Raw genomic sequence first — 24488 nt, 5'->3', positions numbered from 1 at the left:
TGTTGTGAATCCATTGCCATGAAATTAAGAAGGAAAAATGATAATAAAAAATTTTATGAAGAATGATTAAAGAAAAGCTTGTAACTACTTAAAAAGTAGTTAAATATGTTTAATCAATACAGATTAGGACCAAACCACCAGAATGTACACCTTGGGAGCAAAGACAAGGAGGGATGACCTAGTGCATAACATCGGTCTCACTCTGCAGTGTATTGCTCATGACAAATTTAATGTATAGGTATAGGGAAGAGTTCACAATTGAGGCCATAATTGTGTGTGTACATAAAAAAGATTCCAGATTTCTTCATCTTTATTCCATAGTTATTCCCATCTACATATTTAGGCAGATCTTTTCAACAAATGTCAAAACTAGCTCTACAAAAGCATGGATACGTCCATCAATCCATACTGACATGCTAATAACAGTGAAATCCCCCACAAATGGAGAAATGCCAGTTTTCTTTTGCATGACACACTATCACAGTGGCATTGAGATCTCCACTAATCACCAGCAAGGCAAGATAATTCACTATGTACTAGGTTCTATAATTGTATATCAGAGCTGTCTTAATTTAATTATTCTAAAATACTGGCAAAAATGTACTGGGCTACGTATTTTGAAACATTGCTTTGTATGATTTTTTTTTAATTTCAGAACTGCCTTGTCACAAACCCAAAAAGCATATTATTTTCTTCAAATATGCAATTATACCAGGTCACAAAATGTTAATTTTCTACAAAATACTTCAATCATAAACCAACATTATTTCACATAGCAATTCTAAAGTATGAAATTTACATGAATAAACCCATAAGCATCCTGAACAATGAAATGTCAGCATAATAACCAATGTCCCTGAAATTCAACACTTATTTTAGCAAACTTTGTGTTCCTTTATGACCTGGAATAACATGACGTGTGTGTGTAAACGACAAACCATAACATTACAAGAGAGCCAATACTACACAAATATTGCAAACATACAAATCAAGCACTTCTTGATGAAAAAACAAAATGTTATGATATACTCAAGTATCAACATGGAGGTTGCATCATAGAAAACTGTACATACATGTAGATGAGTTGATGTCTGTACAATTCCAGCTACATCTAACTTTATGTACAGTGTAAACAAATATCAGTTACATAATAATTTAAATGACAAATGAATTTTGCAAGTTTTTCTTTTTCAACTCCATAATCTCTGGGGTCTAAGATTAAATACAGTTGACAGAAATGTACAATTTACTGAGATATATACAAAATACGTATCAAAACTACAAGAATATAGTTGGTAAAATAGTGCATCAACTGGCACTGCTGGCCTTTTCTTGCAAGCAGTTGAGGTTTAACAGAACGACAATACCAACTTGACAACAAAACATCTGTAATGTAACATTCTCTTAATAAAATTGACCATATCAAAACTCTCCTATTCACCACTGCCATAATGTCCACATGACAAGGTGACTATGATCATGAATTGTGCAAAGAAGAATAAGTCCCAGAAATTATTTTTTTTAAATATTTGTATAATTCTTTTTCTTTTAAATATATGTTACACAGAATTTTACAGAAAGACTAGCTATTGTAGGTCTGTAATTCAAACAGATTACTGAAGGTGGGCAATATTGATTACAAAGGGGTAAAAGATGCAAAGGGATAAGAAAAAAAAATGCCACAGGAGTTTTTTAGGGATGGTTAAAAAAAGTAAACAAAAATACAGAAACAATGGCAAGCTGAATAGTTTTAATAATTACATCCTATTAATTTTAAACATTTTCTAATTATTCTTATAATTCAGCACTTTTAAACTTAAAACATGGAAAATACCAGTAAAAATAAAAAAGCAAATAAAAAATGACATGGAATGAGTTATAATTCTTAACACCTGTGTAACAGAGGCAATATTGTAATGCTGTAAAATCAGCACTGGAACTCCACAGAAAATTTAATGTCAAAGAGTATAAGAAATCTAATGACATTTTCAAGTCAAATCACACATTGGCTAACACAAGGGTTGCCTACTTCAGATTGTATGTTTATCATATTGAGAATATCTGTACACTTACTAGTAACTTGTTATCATGCAAGTAACAATTTTACCTACTTTAACATTTCCTCTATCTGCTCTCTTTGGATTGAAAAAACTTAGCCAGCCACTTGGTTAGCTGACAGCATTAACACTGTAGATTGGAATGATAGGCACATTTACCTATCAAAGGAACATTATGCTTTTGTACAGTACATCATTCTTTCCAATGAAATACAGCTAAAATGACCTCAGTCAACAATGAGTTAACATTATGATTCAAGGTGACTGACTGTATCTGAAACATAGCTCTCTGAAAGTTGAAGCAGACCCATGTCCTATTATCCTCAAGGAAAAGATAATGTCTGTGAACAAACTGAAAAAGCATCAGCAAAGAGAAGACATGCATGGTCCAATATGTCTTGAAGGAAAGTCACTTCTAATGTCAGCAAGAAATTTGTCTTTTGAACACTCCATGAAGACTTCATTACAGCATCTCTTCAAAGGAAGCCATTAATTCACTCTGGGCATTCATGTCAATTTGATTGGCAAGCTGGAAAAAAAAAGGTATTGAAAACATTTCCATTTCAATCTAGTAACATCAAGGACAATCAGAGATAAAAGTTTTTTTCCAATCAGATTTGTACCCTGCACTACATGGCTTAAATATTTTGACTCGAAAACTTTTGCTAAGTTTTATCATCCATAATAGTTCTATAGTGAATTACAAGCATATTGATGATCTGCCACAAACCCTAACCCTCTCTCCCTTTTATATATAATATTGATATTTGTAAGTTTATCTGCTTACAGCTGCTCTTCTTCTCCTCTCAGTCTCCCTCATCCTTTCTCTCTCCCTCTCTGCATTGCGTTTTTCTTGTTCTTCCTGCTCTTGTTGTCTCTGTTGTTGAAGTTGTGACTGTCTAGCTTTTTCCAAAGCTTCCTCTTCCTCGCGCTCCCTGCAGAATACAACAGGCATGTCCTATATAGTACTCAGTAAGATTCCTTTGAAATCCATCTAATCTAAAACTGCACTAAATCCCCTGTTAATAAACAAAATTCACCTGTCTAAAATAAATGACAGCACAGATGAAGAACATGCCATACAGATTCAGCTTACTAAGTGTTTCACAAGGAATCGAATGTGTAAGGCCCTTAATATATTGAGTGGTATAGTTTTCTATATCACACCAGTTGAAATGTTAATATCTTTTTGTGCAGGAGGTTTTTCATCTTAAGTCATCAGGCAGATATGGAAGACAATGACAGACAATGACAGACATAGGAAAACTGTCTAACAAGTAATTCATGACTATTGCATAAGTGTTTACTTGTAAAGAACATAAGATTATCAGTTACTAAAAACATTCTTTCTTCAAATTATTGCCTCTAACCTTTGCCTTTCCTGCTCTGCTTTGTGTCTCTCCTTCTCAGCTTGTTCTTTGTCCCGTTTCCTCTGTTCCTCTTGCATCTTGAGCAGCCTTTCTCTCTCCTCTTTCTCTTTAGCCTGCTTCTTGAACAGTTCAAAACTGTGTGCAGCACTCGTCTTCTTGACTCCAGAACCACCGGACTGGCTGCTAGACAAATTTGCTAAACTGGACCATGAGCCTATGTTCTTGATCTTTACATCCTACAATTAAAGACCTTTCATATTAATTTACTTTTTTAAAAAATGTTTCTATAATGCTACTTTAACAACAAAATCGTAATATTATAAAGGAAAAGTATGTAAACTGTATGTTAATAAGTACAGATATTATTTCTTTACATTCATAATAGTAAAATGTCAGATTTTTTTCATTCAGAAATATGTCATATCTCTCAACTGTAATTTATACCTTTTTCTGTCCTTTGTCTGCCAGTTTTTTTAGATTTTCACTGCTCCCAGAAGAACTGAGAGAGGGGACACCAAATGAGCCACTAACTCCACTTGAAGCTAATACAAAATAAATTAATAATAATAATAACAAATTAAATAATGGGATTATTCATAATGCAGAATTTTAATAAAACAAAGATCTCCTTGCAACACATTTTCACTGGATAATTAAGACTTACTTTAGAGAAACGCATATAACTGATGGGAGGAAGCATGTAATGCAAATACATATTTTGAGTAAGTTTGGTCAAGCTTTTATGAGTTTGTTACACACACAAAAGCATTTCCTACTGTTGTGAATTGCTAAACAGGGCACCAAAGCTGTCAAATGTACACACACAAGGCAGAAAAATGATGTACAAAATCAGTAACTGTTAATTCTGATGCAATCATATTGCAATAATATAATAATAACAACAAAGGCAACAACAAATTTTAACTAGAGGATCAGAGAGGCGATATCGCCTCCGGATATTGTAACAACAACTGAAGTCAGTGCATTCATATGGGACAGCACCTACATTAAAATACAATAAACAAGAACTCTCAATTTTTCTTATGTAGAAAATTACAATTTGCAACAAAATTGTGAGGAAAAGTAAAAGGTCAAATCCAAGGTTGCAGTGCGAATGGGAATAAAGTTCAGTAGTAAATATAAGAGCCCAGAAATTTGCCAGTTGAGTTTCATGGTGAAACGTAGGTCAAAGATCAATTTTCTAGGTCACAGGAAAAGTGCCAGTATATGACCTCCTGGTCAAGTTCAATAGTAACTAAGGGTATATCTCTGCCAGTTTTGGCGATATAAAGGACGAAAAATTTGCAAAGTTTAGTTCATCAGAAATAGTAGGTCAAAGGCCAATTTCAAGGTTACAATAAGATTACCAGTATATGACTTCTTAATCAAGTTCAAAGGTAACTATGGGCTTATCTTTGCCAGTTTTGGAGATATAAAGGATGGAAATTTTACAAAGTTCAGTCCATGGTGAAAAGTAAGTCAAAGGTCAATTTCAAGGTCACAATAAGATTGCCAGTATATAACTTTTTATTCAAGTTCAATAGTAACTATGGGCATAACCCTGCTAACATTGGAGTACGGATTTCACATTTTATTTTTATCACTGTTATGTTGTGATGTTGTACTTTTTGATATAGTGCAACTTGTAAACCATAAGAAAAACAAAAAAAAAAAAGGATATCACTTTCCCTGTTGCGCTTGACATGCTCGACAAAAGGCAACAAACTAGAAGTCTCTAGCATTTATGGTTCCATAATTACAGCGACTTTTCAGCTTCGACATCATGAAAATGCACTGATTGACCCCAAACTCACGAAGGTGAAAGGAGTCCCTAATTGTAGCCCTTCATGGGTTATGAGAGCTTATGGTTGTGCAGTTTCTGTAAAAGTGGCAAAAACAAATATTTTTTTGGCAAAAAATTCCTATCTTTAAAAAATTTTTGGCCTGTTTGACCTTGAAATAAAGGTCAAAGGTCAAATCCAAGGGCATAATTGGTATTTTCACATATGACTTTTGGTCAGACTTCTGTAGTAATTTTCCCCATTATTTCTTTGGTTTGGGAGATATTTAGTATTGTATTTTCAAAAATTTTGAGCGTCACGCCCAGATGAAAGAACTGACTGAGATAAAAAAAAAAAAGTGACCTAAATCCAAGAGATAGGAACATAGGTCCATGCAGTCTAGGAGAAGAAGCGGTAACGGTGACTTGTTTCAGGCAGCCAATGGAGCCAGCGGAGCTATACGAGATGGGTACATGCTGGTGGTACTGATTATGCATCAAAGGTAATATGGATGTTAGGAATATGTAACTAGCGTAAGGCTTCAGGGGCCCATTTCATGAAGCAGTCGTTAGTAAGAACACTACTGGCGGTACAGTTAGCAAGTACAGTAGCCACCATATTGGATACGACAGACAATGGGAACTATGCAACCTTTTTATTTCATTCGTACATGTGTACGGTGAAACTCTAGAGTTAGCCACTGGTCTGACCAGTCGTTAAATATCCAAGATAATAACGACACAATAACGAGCTACAGAACTAGGGACTGCTTTGTGAAACAGCACTCATAACTACCGATCGCTAACTTAACTACTGCTTTGTGAAATGGGCCCCAGGCCCATGAGAGTTAAAGTTCATACTTTGATAACGCTAGACAGACAAAAAGGAGAATTTTACAAACAAGGCAGCAAAGCTGTCAAATGTACAGACAACAAGAAAGAAAAAGAATCCAATCAAGCTGATAACACATATCTAGAAAATGTGACAAGCAAAGGTCTTCAGTCCCAAGGAAATTCAAAGTCACACCTTGAAAATGCCATTATGTACACAAATACTGAATTGTGCTACTTTCGTTTTTAGTACTTATTACATAATACACAACAGGGCTCGACACTACAGACTGTCCAGGGCAGGTGAAAGCCCATGTCAGACAGGTGATGTTGAGGGGTACTGTCCGACGGTTGAGATGACAATTTAGGATTAAATGAGAACAAAACAAGAAGTTTTATATAATCGTCCCCATTGACAAACAAACAGCACCCATGTGATTATTAGTGTTAAAATAAAGCGGCATCTGACTGAAGCATTGAAAACCAGTGCTTACTACTGCTGTGTATAAAGCGCGCCAAAACAATAATATTGTTACATTATGCTTTGTGAGGATTCCATCACCTCCTTGATGTGCTAGGATTAGATAATTTTATCACAATATATAGCATATAAATTTAACATAACTTTGAACAGGTCATTTTTTTTGTTTCGACCTCAAGTCCCACCTGTCCAAAGGACTAAATTATGTCTAGCCCTGCACAATAACTTAGTTTCATTTTTAAATGATCAACTAAAAGAATGGTTAAGATGGGGAAAATGTTGAAAAAAATTTTTTTTAATGTCCAATTATCTTCTGGTGTCTCTCACTAGTTACCGCTCTTTGTTAGTGCCAGTGAGTCTATAACTACAGCATAACCTGTATCCAGAGGCCCCTTTCTTGCCTGATAATACCCTTTTCCATGTAGAATACCAGTGACAACTCAAATTTGTGATAGACATGATTTTAAACAATCACATCTTGCTATAGGTTTCCATCATGAAGTATTATTGACGATTCTGCATGTTAAGAAACATCTGACTATAGCTTGCCGGACTTCCAGTTTGAGAGAGGTTGGGGAATTGTTTTATTTCCCGACCTCCAGTACAAGAAACTTCAGAGCAGAGCAGAGTCTGGCTTGCCACAATATTTTATCAAAGTGATTGCATTGTGGGATATTTCAATCATCTAAGGGACGAGCTCCATGGGTTGCTCTTGACCCTTGTTAAAGTGCATTTATCTTGTTGTTCCAACATTATCATGCATTTTTATAAGAAAATATTGGCTAAATAAAGTGTAAGCTATCATATGGGCACAAGACTTTGACCAAACTTACTCGTTAACAGATCAGAGAAAGGGTCAAATCAGGACATCAATTTGACTGCATCATATTTTTCTTATATATCATATTAAGATTAGAAAGTAGCAAAATTAAGTAGCACTTACATACAGTAGCTCCAGGTGGTGCAGGTTTGGGGCTAGACTTGGGACTTTCATCATCTCCTCCCATGGTAAACTTGACTGGCTCCTTTGAGGGAGATGGTGCCTTGACTACAGGAGGCGGTGTTGGTTTATATGGTGGTGCAGTGGATGGGGCCTGATGAATGATAGATGGTGTTGGAGGTAATGCCTGTTTACTGACAGGAGGTGACCCTGGCACATTTCCCGTCAGAAGATTGGAAAGAGTACTTGTGTTACCTGGGCTTTGAGGTGTAACTGAAATATGGACATGGATAATTTAATTTGGTCATTTCACACACATTTTCTCTTGTATTTGCAATTAATGCAGGCCAACTGGTCTGAGTCAGACAACGGTTATAAATATTTTGATACAGGGTGGGGCACAATAAGAGGGACAAAAGTGAAGATTGATAATTTCTAGAAAAATAATTGTTTCTTTCCCTTTTTTTAGGCGAGTTACTGAGCAGACCCGGTAAGTTTTATCAGATATCAAGATGGGGGGAAGAAATGAGAAACAACTTTATTTTGCTACAAAGTCACCTACTCCTGTTCAGAGGCAATTTCTACATGAATATCCTGGGAGGAAAGTGCCGGTCACACATTTGGTAGAAAAGTTCAGAAACACTGGAAGTGTTGTAAACAATAGCAAAGGCCATTGTGATGACGTCGGCTCATGTTCGAAATGTCAGGTACTAGTTGGAACAATTGCCCCACAATCCCCCTAATCCCCTAGAAATGCCCACTTGCTGTGGCAGACATCTGGTGGACAAGTGTACAGAATTATCCAGTGTTTTTGAAACTATTTCTCTACAAAATGCAGATGCGTCATGCACAAACTCAAACCAGCAAGAAACATCCACTTGCCATGACAGACTGGTACCTGACATCTTGACATAAGCCGGTGTCCTCGCTGTGAACTTTGGGCCACAATGGCCATTGTTATTATAAACCAGATTTCCAGTGTTTCTAAACTTTTCTACCATATGTAAGCTCTAATGGTGATGTGAAATTTTACTTCCTAGAATATTCTCATCAACATTGCCCCTGAAAGAGGGTAGGCGACTTTGTTGCAAAATACAACACTCATAGTGGTCCACCCTGATATCAGATAAAACTTACAGGTTTGCAATGTTACCCTTCTGAAAAAAAAAACAATTATTTTTCTAGAAAATACAAGCCTTTACTTTTGTCCATCTTACTGTACCCCACCCTACACTTTAAATTGAAATGTGTGGATAAAGCACAAGAATATATACATACATAAACACACTTCACTTCTTTTTCACAAATGACATGTACTGACCAACTTAAACAGTGCTAACATACAAGAGAGACAATATAATTGACAGTCTACTACTGTAAAAGCAGGGCCAATTATTGAAAGAAAAAGTGAAACAAGAAAACTATACAAAAATATAAAATATAAACTGTCTGTGCATAAAAATAACTATTCAGTCAAAATTAATAGTCAACAGTGCAGTGAAATATTAGTCTTTTGTTACCTGTTGGTTTTGGCTGTGGTTTCGGTGTGGCCACTGCTACAGGTCTGCTTGGCTGCTGAGGCATGGAATGACTGATAGGGGCTCGTGTGGGTAGTGCTGGCGGTGGAGGTACAGGGGCTTTCTGGGTCACAGCAGGAAAAAATGCTCCTGCTGCAGACACTGGTGGGATCTTTTGTTTCTGTAACAGCTGTTGTGTAGGCTTGACTGTCCCATTAACACTCTGTGTAGATTGTCTGCGAGGAGAAGTGTGACTTGGACTCTTGCCCTGATCAAAAATATATTATTATTAGACGGCCTTTACTTTTTATATGCAAAATAATAATATCATTTTTACTCATATACTATTTAAGAGAACTTCTTGATCAGACCTTTGTTATCTGTCATCATTGGAACTTATGTAAACCCAACATTTCGCTGGAATGTTGACTACTCTATAATACAAAACATTAATCAACAGCTGAAAGCTGGAAATAGACGTTTATTTTTTCTACAAATCTGATCAAAATATACTCATATTCAGTGACAGAAACTAAAAACTGAGAAAAAGACACAAACAGGTCCTTAATGGTTTACCAATCGCAAATAACGATGTGTATGTAGTAAAAAGATAATGCACCAATTGTCTCAAAACTCATGAAACTGTAAGCCATGTAATTAATATAAATGCATAACTCAGAGTTAAGAGAGATAAATTCCAAACCCTGAAGAATTTCAAGTGCCTTTGTTAAGTAAAGACAGCCAGGTAGAAGAGCTGTCAAATGTACAGAAAAAAAGCAGAAAATAATGTCCAAAATAGGCTACTGTCAATTCTGATACAATAGCACATTATGCTTTTCAGCTCAGTCAATAGCAAATTTTAGTTAAACACAACAGGTAATATGAACATAAGTAAAATGTGGTACTAGCATAAGGCTTCGGGCTCATGAAAGTTCAAGTTCATACTTTGAAAATGCCAGAATGAGAAAAGTGAACATTTCAAAAAAAAAAAAAAAAAAAAAAAAAAAAAAAAAAAAAAAATGCATAAATTCAAGAAAAATGATAATCCAATCAAGCTGGTTTTCCAATTTGAGCTGAATGTCAATCTATAAATTATAATTTTAAGTTAAAAAAAAAATAAGTTACACAGTTTTCATCATTTGTGTTGTCAATACTCAAAGTATTTTTTAAATTTTGATGCAATATCTCTAATGATAAACAGCATTATCACCACCAATATTTAATTACCTACTATTCATAATATGGACATTTAGAAAATTTTATTTCCATTCAGCTTCATGGGAGTTCTAAGTCCCATGTGTGCAAAATGAAAATTTCATATACAACTACAGTGCTTGCAGGAGAGAATGCAATCAGACTGGTATTTCAACTCAACTGCATTTCATTCCAGTGAATATTTTCAGTAACATTGAGAATCATCAGTAACATTTTTTCCTTTAAGGGTTATAATGGCAGCAGTGCCCAAAATAGGGTTTTCTTCAACTTAAATGCAATATTACATAATGCTTAACAGCATAATGACCATCAATTTTAATTAAAATACAAGTATCATGGACATTCAGAAAGATAATCCAAGTAAAAGTCTGCAAGTCCATGAAAATTCAAAGTCATGTCATCAAAATTTAGTCACCATTTTCATATGGTTATGATTAAGTACTGACCTGTTTTATATTCAATTTATTTTTCTTGGTCGGAGTTTCTGTGGAAGAAAATGTGAACCATGCAGTATTACATTTAACATCTTTAAATATTAATCATGGTACAAGAAGGGTTAGATTACAAGGGATTACATTGAACTGCCAAGACAGTGGCACCATGAGTATTTTGGCAATTCTGGTATTTTCTCTTTTAGAATGTTCACATGAAATATCAGCACCAAGTAATTACACATTTTGGCTTTCTTTATCCCAAATGTGCCTGTGAAATAAAACATATGAGCTGAGTTTATGCTCCGATTTGGTGAGCCTTATGATGCACACTCAAGTCTGAAAATAACATTATTTTAGTGTATCATGTGTTAGAGAGTAAAAATACCAGGATTATCAATACTCAACATGCTTTTGTGTTGGGAGTCCAACCCCCTATATACTGCAGGCTCAGAAGCAAACGTACACAATCACTTGACATACACACATCAAATCTGTCAGGAGATTGACATCCCCAGCTACAATGGTCACACTAATATTTGGAAGTTCCATTGAAAAAAAAAAAAATGATTGTTTATCGTGTGCTACCTTTTGCCTGTTGTGTATCTGACATAACCGAGTGCAGAATGTGTCTCCCAGGGGCAGCGTTGTAAGGGGGCAACAACAACAAGTTTTGTTTTATTCTTTTATTGTTACACTTAATCTTCATGACATACAAAATGTACTCCATTCAATTCACAGTACATCAGTTACTTTTTAAACCTACACACATTAGTCTCCTACAACAAATATGTAAAATAAAAAAGTTTTGTAGAAAAAAAAAAAAAAAAAAAACTTGCGTACATTTAAATTGTGATAAGTACATAAGTATTATGTACAAAGGTGAAAAATTGATGGGGATAAAGCTGAGGCAGCATATACTAGATAAACCCCTCATTACAATGTTCTGGACAGCTGCCAGAATGATGACAATGTGGAATTAAAGTTACAATTCATAAAACAGAAATAAAAAATAATTATCTACAACCATTGTTCATTTCCTACATCTGTTAAATGTCCTTCACTCTGGATCTGAACAGTACTAATGAAAAACAAATTACACCAATTTTAATCAAGATCTTCCTTGCAATCTCAATTTTGTTATATAAAAAAGACATTAAAAATGAATCCTACTGAGGTGAACAGAGCCTCTCTAACGTATGCAAATGAAGCCATACAGAGTGAGGAAGCCACAGAGTGCAAAATGCTACCTGGTAGAAGGCGGCTGCTGGTCTGTTCTCATCTGCAGCAGTAGAGGCAGGTGGTTCACTTCTCTTAGTGACCTTGTACACTGTCAGGTGTTGCCATCTTTAGCTTTCATATACAACCCAGTTAGCTGGACGCATGCTGCCAGATCATTTACATGGGACACAACTGGAGCAAGTGCGCCATTTAAGCAATTGAAACTGTCTTATGCATTAAACCCTAGCTGTTGTTGTCAACCCTTCCCTCCCCCAACAGTCAACCTCCAGGGACACATTCTGCACTCGATAGCACCACATTGGTGGCAACAGGTCATAGCATAGTACTTATATGGGGATAAAATTCATAATCAATTGTCATAAAAATTTTTTTTCTATACTCACAACCCCCATTTTGCTACCCTATGCTAAGACCTGTTGCACACTTGATATTCAAAGAGATATCTTCAGTAGAATTATGAACCTTTAAAAAGATCTTGTAAAAACTGCTCTGGCAGGTTCAAAAATTGAAATTGTGATGAAATTTGCATTAAATACAATACAAAATAAATGCAAACACTGAATATTACATGAGAAGCACCAATCTCTGTGTGTATGAGGTAAAGCACAGCTTTACTCAGAGACAAAACAATTATGAAATGGTAGAACAAATGCTACTCAACATTGCATCAAGTCACTATAGGCCCGTTCTTTTCTAACAGTATATCCTATCATTCCATACTGGTGTGTTTTCAGAGATTGACATCTTAAAATAGACTGGCTATTATGTAAAAGAATTGTCTAAATGGAAACCCTGCACTGGACAAGGTTGGTAGATTCATTGACTCGCCCTTCAAGAAATTGACGCAAACCAGAAGTACCCGTTTTTTGCACAGTTTTTCCTGTCATGCCCATAGTAAACACAGTATTGTCAAGTAAAATGAAGAGTCTGACACAAAGTATCAAACGTGGCATCCACGTGCTTGCTTGTGATGCATTTAGTACACTTTGTTTACACTGACAAGTCTAGGTCAGAAATGCACAATGTTTTTCTGTCTAATAATGCAGTTTCAATTTTGATTAGTGAACTTTCTTTTATCTTCATGGTCATTTTCTGAACATTTGTATAAGATACGAAATAATTCTCTTTGGAAAATCACCTAGTAGCTTTCAAAGTACAAGTGATGACGTCACTATGCACTTCGTCGAGATCTTGAAGGGATTAGCGTTACAGTTTGCTGCACATTTAAAACGTTCTATCTCAAAATATACACAACCGCTTGGATTGAAATTTACAACAATTACTCTTCACATGATATCGCACCTATGTGCATAATTTGAGAGAGTTTTCTACAGTGCCCATTCATATTTGAAAAAGAGCCGTTTTCCGTCGATTTCTTGAAGGGCAAGTCTACGGGCTTCCAAGGAAGCAAACTTGTGAATGCATGTTTCTTGTAGTTAAATAATATGTCAGAACCTCTAAAAACATTCCACTCCAGGTGGGATGCCAAGATATAATGCTCAATGTGAAAAGGCCTAATATATATATATATATAAATATTTATGTATAGACCAATGATGACTGAACATAGTGCAGTCTAACCTGACTCAGAGTCACTAGACGAGGATCCAGACGAACTACTGTCACTGCTACTGTCGCTGTCTGAGGTACTGCTACTGCTTGCACTTAGTCTACTCTGGGATCCACCAACAACATCTACATGGGAACTCTCTACAATTATGAAGCATTGAACATGAGCAGAAAAAATGTATTTCAGAGTTTTATTACATTAAATTCAAAATCTGTACTCGAATAAATTGAAGTTCTATATCATCTCTGGTGTTCTTGCCTACTGTTGCTATTGAAAACTTTCGACTTTCCCAAACAGAGGCATCTTCAAGATTGTAATATCATTTAATAATAAAATTATTCATAGAGCTGGTACTTGAAAATATAACACAACAGAGCCATCAAATATTAAATGGGCAGCTATTTTTAAACAAGCAGTCTTGATTGATGGTGGCCAATGGATATCAGCAAAGCAATGAATAAATTGTTTTGACACATGTCTAAACAATTTTGGTGGCATTCATTAAATTACATAGGGGCAAAATGATTAACATTGCTGACCCCACACTTACTCTTCTCTAAGCAGTCCATAGTTGTAATAAATCACAACTGAACTTGTTTACAGCCTTTCCCCATGTTAAAACTTCAGGAATTTTTTAACAGATAATAAACAACCTTTATGAAAATTAATATTCTTCACCCCTTAATTATTACCAATCTACAAAACAATTTTAAAGCAATCCTGCAATAACAATTATCAACCTTGAAAATCTCACCTTTCTTTGGTGTTTTTGGCTTGTTTCCTCCCAACTGCCCTGTCACATCTTGTAGTCTTTTCTCCAGTTCCTGTTTCTTTTCTTGTTGGGCTTCCTCTTTGGACTTCCCGGGTGGTCTTTTAGGTGCTATAAAAAATTATGCAATTAGCTATGTTACATTTATGTATGTTTGTATCAAAATGTAGAAAATTGCGATAAGAAAATTTCATAATAAAGAAGGGCCTTGCAAACTATATAAAAATAAGTCTAACATATATAAAGGCATATCGCAAAACAAAGAAACAACATAATGACTGCAATCAAAAGGCTGAAGTTGCAAAAATGTGTTCAAACAAAAATAAAAAATAATAGATTAACATTAATATCAAGTTAGTTTACAAATAAAGACCTCAGTTAATGAAAAAAAAAAAATGGGATAGAAATGTTACACAATTATTTAGACTCTTAGTTTTGGCACTGTTCTATATTAACTTTCTATAGTTAAAAGACAGTCCCACTAATCCTCGTCATTCTTAATGTTCTGAAAGAATCAATTCCATAGTACTAAGTGCTGGTTTTCTAAACTGATAAGGTTTGCTTTTGACAGATGTACCTTCAAGTTCACTGAGAATTAAGCCCTTCACAGATGGCTATTGATATTTGTTATGCTAAATCTGTCTGAGGCACTCTACTAGCATCTCTTATAGACTTTTTTTACAAAAACCAATAGGGCTCATCCTAAATTTATCATCAACCTACAAAAAATTTTTGAATCTAAAAATCTCAAAAATTGTTGGAAACAAAAATGTGACCACACAACCAATTTAATCACTTACTGTAAGGTTTTCTAGGTTTCTTCTTAAGGCATGCAGCCACATAGCTCTCCAGCTCTCGTAATGTCGATGGCTTCAGCGTCTCGAAGTCGATCTCAATTTCATCGGGATTGGAATCTCGTAAGGACGGCTCTCGTGACTGAATTATGTGGACAACCCGGCCTAATTTGTCTCCTGTATGAAGGAAAAATGGATTTAAAAATCAGGTACTATAATAGTTAGGTAATGCTTGTTTATCAAATAAACAACACTCCAAAAAAATTTACATCAAGCAACAGGCAAAGGGGATATACGTGCAGGATGGAAGGCTCTTCTTTAGGGGCATTTTACAAACACACACACAAAAAAACCTCAAATTCTCACTACTGCCCCATTTATGCCAGTTTGATTTGCCACCCTTAACTCAATTTCAAACTTATATAGTAATCCATTGACTTATAAACAGAAAGTGAATTGTAATCAGATTTCCTTTTTTTGCGATCACGATTCTGAAAGCTGAGTAGCAGTTCAAGCTTTCCCCAGTAAAACACTAGATTCAGCTTAGAACTATCACTGTGCAACAGATTCAGATGTCGCGCATGGTGGTCATCATTTTACAGAAAATTTTAATGGTTTTTAAGGTGACAGCCCTCTCTACTCGTTTTGACATCTTGCTTCCAAAGATTAACATGTGCTTCGATATATTGTAATTTTCCTATTCCATTTCAAAATGTATCTGTCGCTGGCACCAGCATGATTTCCAAATTCACAGGTTTTCCAAAGAATAGTGTAGTAGTTAAGCACTTTTAAAAACTTCTCACTGATATTTATGTGGTATATATTGGCATTCAAAACAGAACCTTGCACCTTATGTCTTTTACTTTTAATAAAGTGTAATGCTGCATCCCAACTGATCTGAATAGATACCTGGGAGTTTGTTTATGTCTAAGCTGAGTTGCCTCTTTTCATCGTAAGTCATGGGTTTAGCATTGTCTTCGTCCTCGCTGTCAAAACCTGGGACAGCAGACGTGGAATTCACAGGTTTATTTTTCTTTGCACGACTGTTAGTCCTTGCTCGTTTTTGATTGGCTGTTTTTGTAGTTTTAGGAGTTTTTGATGCTGGCTTAGCAGCAGATTTTGGAGGTTCTGGTATAGATGGAGGTACCACCACTGGTGGTACTACAGGCAATAGAGGCTCAGTTTTCTTGTCTTTATCCTTAGTGTCTTTTTCTTTCTTTTTCCTTTTAGAACTTGTGTCTTTTTTCTTTTCTTTTTCCTTTTCTTTCTCCCTGGCCTTCTTCTCTTTAAGTTTTCTTGCTTGTTCCTCTGTGAGTTTCCCAAGTTGTTCTTGCACCATTGACAGCTGCAAATTGTTAGAGGTTTACTTAAAGCAAGCACTCAAATAAGTTGCATTTAACACATCAAAAAATTATAACAATCAACTTATGAAATCAGATTCGCCTTTTTGCCATCATATCCTATGCACTTATTAGGGGTTGTCTCAGTCTCTAGCACTTAAAAGATCTGTTAACAGCCACCGTGCAACAGATTCATATGACACGCATGGTTCTCATCATTTTACATTATGTATAGGTGTAAAATCACCACTAAATAGTATCAAGGTGTAAATCATTACTGACCAGTCTTTCATGTTACATACCTGTTCTGCTAATTCCTTGAGTTTTCTTTCTCTTTCTACCTCAGAATCTGACTGCACCTCTTCAGGTTCACTTTGAATACTGTCACTGTCACTGCTGGCCCCACCCTTGTCCTCAGACTGGTCCCCAATAGATGCAGTCTCTGGTGCAGATGGTGGCTCTTCTGGCATCTTAGCATACCGCAATTCAAACACATCCTACAAACAAAGACAATCATCCTTTAAAAGACCATCCCTGAAATCCATTAAACAACTGACATTTGCTTTACCATAGGAAGTTCTAAAACAATTTTATTATACATCACATTCTTCAATTGTCCCCAAGGCATGAAACAGCCAAGCTCTAAAAGGAGAAAGGCTGGGATTAACTTGGGCTTTTATTTTTTCCTCCACTGATTAAGTGTTCTGTCATGGCTCTTAAAGAGCTAAGATCCTTGCCCGGGAGGTCACAACCAACACCATCATCAAAACTCTTTCCTCTTCCTTTATAATTTCTACTTAAATCTTGTGAACAACATTTAGTTGTAACGGTTATGGGATGAGCTCACCTGTAATTTTTTAGCCATCAAGACCACATCACTATCTGGAGGGTTATACCTGTAGCAGTTGGTAAATATGACTCGTACGTCTTCAGCAAACTCTGCAGCCGTCCTGTACTCTCTGCGGTCCATTTTTGTCTAATAAATTAACAAGTATTTGTAAAAAACTGGAGCAATACTTTAAAAGATACATTCAAACACCATCAGATTAACATCAGCAATAAAAAGAATTAAGTCTTCAGGCATGAAACACCAAACTTAAAACTGGCTTTTTTTAATTTCCATAATGTAGTGATCTTTAAATGCCATACCCTATGCATATATTGAGCTCAACTGGTTGTTTCTCGAGCAGAATGGAAAATGGTTCATCCAGAAACCAGTTCACAACAATTATGACTCCGTTCACATGAAAAGTCTATTTTCTAAAAATCTATTTTCTATTTGCGGTATCTTATGATCACTCCGAGGGCAGCCGAGAATTAATTACAGCTTTGGAAGTAACTGGCTCGCGCTGTCAGTAATTACGCTGCAGGGTATTCAGGGCACGGACCGTGATCACCGCGAATAAAAAATAGATTTTTAGAAAATAGACTTTTCATGTGAACAGAGTCTATGTTTTATAATCCAAAAATACTTAGTCTATTTAACAATTAAAATGCATGAGCTACTCAACCCACCTTGACTGTTCCAAGATCCATGGGCTTTTTAATAATATCATGGTAGTCATGTAAACCCAGGAGTTCTGCATCAACAGGCTTGTAAAAAGGCCATGCATATTGCTTAAAGAGAAAGGATATAATATGAAACTCTTACACACCCATAGACAAATAAATATCAGATATTACCTCACTATGTCCTATATGCAGTGGTGGAAAAGCAATTCATGTTAATTGTTAATGAGCAAACTTCAACGTAAAAACTTGTATTAAGAATTAAAGACATAATGGAAATAATTTACCAACTTACTGAATGTTTCTTGGAGAGGAGTTCCTTTATGATATTACTTGAATACTTGAGCTGTTCAGAGAGTTTGCCCTTCTTACTTTTGGTACTGTGCTGGGCCTGAAAACAAATAAATGACAAGCTTTAACTAACATGTTGGACACACAGCTAACTTGGCAGCTGTAATGTCCAGTCAGTAAGAACAGTGACAGACAAAAGCCAAGCCTTGTTTTACAAAGTTTGCAATAAAATTTAGACTGGGGTGGGGGTGGGGGGCAACAATTGAACAAAACCAGAAGAGGTTGTACCATTTACAAGTACACAAAAAACTCTTACTGACTAAAGAGCCATCATTTACTTCACACAACTAAAATATCTTCACTGTCCTGATCTCAGGGGTTTCAAGAAGAAATGGGGAGAATTAAAAGAAAAAAAAAAGAGAGAGGGGGGGGGGGCTTTACACATCTATACAAGGAAAAATCTATTGAAACCCCTGTACTCTGTCAGTAGACTGGGCAAGCACATGAGCATATGTTGACTGGGTAAGGGGAGCGCCATGCAGCATGATGTGACTTTAAATTAAGTTTGATCTTACTGGAGCAGTCCCAGTTTCTACTGGCTGAGTACGAGATGGAGGGACAGCTGTAGGTATGATGTCATGGGTGCTGACCTGGTCCTCCGGAAGGTCTTTCTTGGGCTTCTTGATCTGTCTGTTACTCTCTCGCCTAGATAGGCCCAGCTTGGCAGCCCTGGGCTCATAGGGAGGGTCATATACACTGTCATTCACTGCAGAAGGGGTAGTAGTGTCTGCTTTCCTTTTCACGCCCTTTTTTAACTGCAATCACAAACAACTTTACTACAATATAGGCAAATGTGCTAACAGAAACCATCTCGCACAAATATGGTAATTAACATCTTTAATATACAACTGTATTTTAAAACCAAATATCAATGCCTTCTTAAACTTTTTGGAGGAAAATATTAATCTATGGGGACCATAAAGTGACTCCTCTTACATTAAACATTTCCTAAATCACCTAATACAAGAGCCAAATCATGGTCTTTTTTTTTTTAAAGAGATGTTCAAAATGGAACGAGACATCATTTCCAAGATAAGCATATGTGCAGTTCTGGTATTGGGGTAATTGAGAAAAGAACTGAATATATGCGGTGACCATCTCTATGGAGTAAAAGGCCAAATTCACTCACTTTTGTGGGTCCCACCATTCCATAGCCTGAGGAGTCTATAGCATTTGTGGGTGTTGCTGTGGGTGTTGCCGTTGTAGTTGGAGTCACACCACTTTCAGTGGACTGGGGCATTGCAGATATTTGTGATGTCACTGGAGGAGAATTTAATATAACTGGTTGTTGTTGTTGTGGTGGAAGAGGTTTTGGTACTGGTGGTGCCTTAGGCTGTGCACGCACATGATGTGGTGTTCGACCAGGACCTTTCTTCACTGGAGCAGTCATTTCGTACTCCTCCTGTGGCATTTGGGCCACTTTTTGTAAAAAGAGTTTTTCTAAAGTTTGTGCCATCAGAACAACATCCTGTAAAAAGAAAAATAGGTTAATCAATATTTGTATCACAGTATTCTTTAAAACATGACTCATAAAAACAAATTTAGTGGATTAGAGAGCGAAAAACTACATGAAACTCAATGTTTGTCTTGGGTCCAAATATGCATTTTCTATAGAGACATATAGTAGCCTGGAGTCTAATCAAACATACAATCATTTTCTTCTTGTCCAACTGTTAAGGTGGAATGTGTATTTCAATTTCATTCAGTTTCAGCTCTTGCAAATCATACCTACAAGGCAGTAGGCTTGATAAAGAGTGACACTTTATCTGCATATTTCAATATGAATGGTAATTCAAGCATATTTTCACCAATGCAACCTCTGATTCCCAAAGGTAATACATTATCCAGATTGATATGACATAACCCTAACAATCTCTCAATGCACAGTGAAAAAAGAAAATTTACCTCTCCAGGTTTGTTGTAAACATAGCAATTTGTGAACATGGTATTGAAATCCTGTATACATTCTTTTGCACTGTAGTAATAATTAGTTTCTAGTCTTTTTCTGATTGTTCCCAAGTCCATGGGCTGTTTGATGATCTTATGATAGTCCTGAAAATAAAAGTCTCAGTTAATAAATGGTGGACATAAATAAGGTACCCTTTCATTACTGTTTCAGGTACTTTTTTTAGTCAAGCTATTAAAATGACTCAATTTATTTCATATTCCATCACAGTAAATGAAGAAAACAAAAAGAGTCTGCAAGGTCAGCAAGGTGCAAGTGACATCGACATGTGGCTCTATCTCGTGTACATAGTATCGATTCATATTTTGTATTACTTATACAACAGCAGTTTCAGAATAAATCATTCATTCAAAAGAACAAATCATTCTGTTTTCCAAGTTGAAAACAATGACAGATACAAAATGAGTAAAGAGAACAAAGACACCCATCATACTTACAGGCAAGTTCAACTTGCTGGCATCCACAGGATGATGAAAGGGCCAGCCCATCTGGTGTTTATATACTGATTTCATCACAACTTTGAGCAAGTAATTGAGTTGGTTTGTCAGGCGCCCTTTGCGTGGGGGCATAGTGTTGGGTGTCTGGGAAGCAGGTGAGGAGCCAGTATCATTCCCAGGGGGTTTGTTTGAATCCGTAGGCTCAGGCTTTACATTGTTGTTCTGAAATACAATAAATATTCATTTACCATAATCTAGCTGAAAACATCGTCAACTTTGTCAATACTTTCATCAACGATGCCACCCACCAAAAATTTGCTTGCAATCAACATTAACCGACCAATAAATCATTCTTGTAATTAGACTTTAGGAAAGGCCCAAAAATCTGTCAGAAATTCGGTCTGACAAGCTTGAAGATAATAGAAATATGAACCATTATTCGTTTTCATGTGTATTTTCTTACATTTTAAATCATCGACATTAAACGAAATATTAAATCTTTAAAATATATTTATTTGTAAAAAAGTAAAATAAGAAAGAAAGAAAAAAAGTTGTTTTTTATCTAATGAAAAAGGCATTGTGGAATGACACAAAGACTAAAAACTATACAAGTATGAAGAATGTGTAGCTAGTAATATCAAATCTATGCCCATAAAAACGTCTGTTTATCAGATAACCATTTCACCCGTTGTTTTTGGCAATTACATATGCATTGTGTAACAGCAAAGTAAGGCAGTCTCTTTCATCCAATTGAAGCTTTGACAGGGACTGTCCAGCCCGAGTCAAGTCGGTAAAACACATAGTACGAGCACGTGTTGCAGCCATTTTGTCGTGTAGGGGTATCACGAAAACGAGACAGTACATTACATCATCCAGGAATCCCCCAACCTCAGCCAGTCACAAAATAGTATTTGTGAGTGAAACCGAGGTTAATAAATTATGTATAATTAGCTGGGAACTCCCCGAGATTTTCATCCCATCTCTCTTCTCGAATGAAGTAAAATATATTGTCTAGAAAAGAAACAACCACGTATTCCTTATATTTACACATTCCAGTCAGTTTGGACATAAGGTCCAACTAAGACGAAATTTGCCAGGCATGTTCGACGCCTTTCGTAAAGTATGTTGTAATACTTCATTTTTATCTTTCTGAAATCCAATCTAATCTCATGAACATCACACCTTCTGTATACTTACTGCTGCTGTGTTGTTTGTTCCTGTTTCATGTTCTTGATCAGATGTTCCATTGCTGGAAGACAATTACCATACTGCTTAGTACTGGGGCACTGGCATTAAAAATTATTCAAACTATATATATATATATATATATATATATATATATATATATATATATATATATATGCTTCACTGTTCATTTGAGTACATTATCATTTTAACACTGATTAAAGCTGAAACATAACTTAAAGAGTAGGAATCTGATCTAATCTCATAATATAAAATTTAGCAGCTATGATATGTATGGAGGGTAATCATAGCTTCAAAAATGAGAAAATCAATGTGATAAAATTTTTGATAATTTTTTTTGAAAGGTATGAAACCGTTTTTTTTTTGGGGGGGGGGGAGGGGGGTAAATTAATATACAACTACATAAATATGATCACTATCTGGGGTAGCGTTTGTAAATTTTTTCGCTTAGCCAAATGATATCACTAATTTTTTCAGTACTTTTTCCTCCATATGGTTTTAATTTGACTAAAACAAATCAAATCAACTCTATTTTGTTTAGCCAATTTAAGTCAGTATTAGCATTTGGCTAAATTGGCGAGTGTAGGTGTTAGCATTTCACAAGGCTATAAAGAATTTTGTGATAAGACATCTTGGAATTTCAGGTCTGGTTAACCTAAGGATTGATGGGTGACATGGCCAAATGTAATTTTGACAGAGCATTTGTGGCCAATCAAAGTAAAGGAACCACATATTAAACCCAAGGATTGTACAATCAGAGAAAATGACACGTGCTCAATCAAACATCAATAATGCCATTCAAAAAGTGATTCACCATACCAGACTCCAAATCCGAAAAATCCTGATTAAGGGCATATTCAGATTCACACATCTTACCAGCTGGGATGGACTAACTTTGCAGGGGATTCTCTAAGTACAATCAGTGGAATGACCTTAATTGTCTTACATGCCTCAAGCTGCTAGGAGGTTATTAAGCCCAACATATATGGAAGTTAATTAATTCCTGCTGCTTAAGGAGACGTGTCGGAAAATTAAGCTGATCCCATTGATTGCACTTAAACCAGAATCTCACCCGCCCCCAAAGTTGGAACAAACCAGGTAGTTCATTTGAATCCGAGTGCAGTTTAACATTTCGCAGCAAAAATGGACACCATAACAAGGTTTTTTTTTCTTGGCAGAGAAATGATAACTTTGATCACAGAGAATGGGTCTAGATATATTATTGCACAATGGAATGACCACAGGGAATATCATATAGCATCACTTTAAGAGCCAATACATTTGGTAGTAATCTGTCACTTTCACATAAAACAAATATGTTATTTTAGATGTTTATTTCCAACTAAAAATTCATGTGGGGACATGATTAATGTCAATTCATATCAACAGCAAAAACCCAAAAAGCTAAGTAAATAAGGAAAGCTTAGTCCTGTTTAAGGAACATATAATATTCTGATTACAAAACACTACTAGTCAACATACTTCTTTAATGTATTTCACAAGGGGGATATGACCAACATAACGACAATGTAACATGTATATATATATATATATATATGTTTAAGTGTTCATTAAAAAAACTGCTTTCCTTTTACAACATACCAGGATTTCCCAATGACTCATCATCACATGACCATCTAAAATTCGAACGATGACCTTGAGATGCACCTACTTTTAAGCACCGTTGGACAACACAATACTTAACCATTTAATGCAGCATGGAGGACAGACACAAAATAAATCGACCTAGTACAAAAACTGAAGCCACAGCATCATAACTTTATCTGGATATGGCACAAACGATTGCCTGATGTAACAAAAGCCACCATTTTTATTCCAGAACACTCCCGGCAAATGACACATACAGAGTATTGATGCTTACACTATAAACTGTAGCAAACTTATACTTTATACAGGTGCTGGAAACGTTTATAATGTAACTCACAACAGTTTTTTGGAATAAGGGTCCATGGATCCATAGTAATTGTACATTTTCGGTGCACGATCTAGCACAATGTCACTACGAACAATGGCGTCTCTGACCGACTATTCGCGCCCTAATTTAATAGTCCTTTTTCAGCCATTTACAATACTTATCTAGCAAAAATATGGACAAAGTACCCTGAGTTGATGTTAGGTGCGTTCTGCTGATAGCCTTGCAGCGCCGGATGGCTCTTCGTGTCCATTTTTCGGCTGGATTCTTCCGAACACATACACCCCGGGAAGCAGCATATAGCTTTCCCACAGACACTAATCTGCACTTTTATATGCTCCTTTTAAATTGGCGCATGTTGATTGGTCAACTACAATCACATGGCATATGGCTTTTCGAAAAAACTAAATATTCCCACATTTCCTTTGTTTAGTTTGATGGGTAAGTATACTCTGTGCATTCAGTAAAGTGCATGTTACTATCCTCAGTATATATTTTTATCAAAACGTGTGTATTATCCTTGTATTTCCGAGTACTTCCACACCGCAAATGAAGCCCCGTCCGTTTTTCAATACGTCAGCTCTTTCTTCCACCATGTTCATTGGACAGTTTGGTCATGTGACATTACCTCACTTATTTTCTCTAATATTCTACAGCGTTTCCTGCTTATTACTTAAAATTTTCGCTGACGTTTCTATGATTCTGTTACCTCATTAATATATCCTCATATACCAAGCATATCCTTCAAA

The 24488-nt window shown here is 35.8% G+C and overlaps 1 protein-coding gene and 1 non-coding gene across 5 annotated transcripts; both read right to left on the bottom strand.

The window, feature by feature from the left end:
• Positions 1-292: 292 nt before the first annotated feature.
• LOC106154497 (bromodomain-containing protein 3) lies at positions 293-24471 on the bottom strand. Of its 4 annotated transcripts, none has more exons than XM_013528861.2 (21): positions 24449-24471; positions 21798-21849; positions 20601-20822; positions 20103-20249; positions 19327-19665; positions 18713-18952; positions 18142-18237; positions 17853-17954; positions 17185-17313; positions 16640-16834; positions 15907-16342; positions 15004-15174; positions 14189-14314; positions 13446-13574; positions 10638-10675; positions 8980-9244; positions 7463-7732; positions 3872-3969; positions 3428-3663; positions 2845-2992; positions 293-2586 (listed from the first exon to the last, which is right to left on the bottom strand). In XM_013528861.2, the coding sequence occupies exons 1-21, from the start codon at positions 24451-24453 to the stop codon at positions 2521-2523; spliced, it is 3510 nt and encodes a 1169-aa protein (XP_013384315.1). In that variant the 5' UTR covers positions 24454-24471; the 3' UTR covers positions 293-2520. The 4 variants fall into 4 exon arrangements, with proteins under 4 accessions (XP_013384315.1, XP_013384314.1, XP_013384312.1 ...); XM_013528860.2 differs by lacking the exon at positions 24449-24471 and adding an exon at positions 23928-24403 and having other exon boundaries at positions 18788-18952; XM_013528858.2 differs by lacking the exon at positions 24449-24471 and adding an exon at positions 23928-24402.
• On the bottom strand, positions 15456-15597 carry LOC112041281 (small nucleolar RNA SNORD10). The gene has a single exon (XR_002886179.2). It is a non-coding gene; the product is annotated as a small nucleolar RNA SNORD10 (small nucleolar RNA).
• Positions 24472-24488: the final 17 nt, after the last annotated feature.

Source organism: Lingula anatina, chromosome 3 (genome assembly GCF_051362555.1).
Source record: "Lingula anatina isolate TDL-2025a chromosome 3, LinAna3.0, whole genome shotgun sequence".
NCBI lineage: Eukaryota > Metazoa > Brachiopoda > Lingulata > Lingulida > Lingulidae > Lingula > Lingula anatina.
The sequence above is the reverse complement of the archived record's forward strand: the minus strand, read 5'-3'. Positions and strand labels throughout refer to the sequence as shown.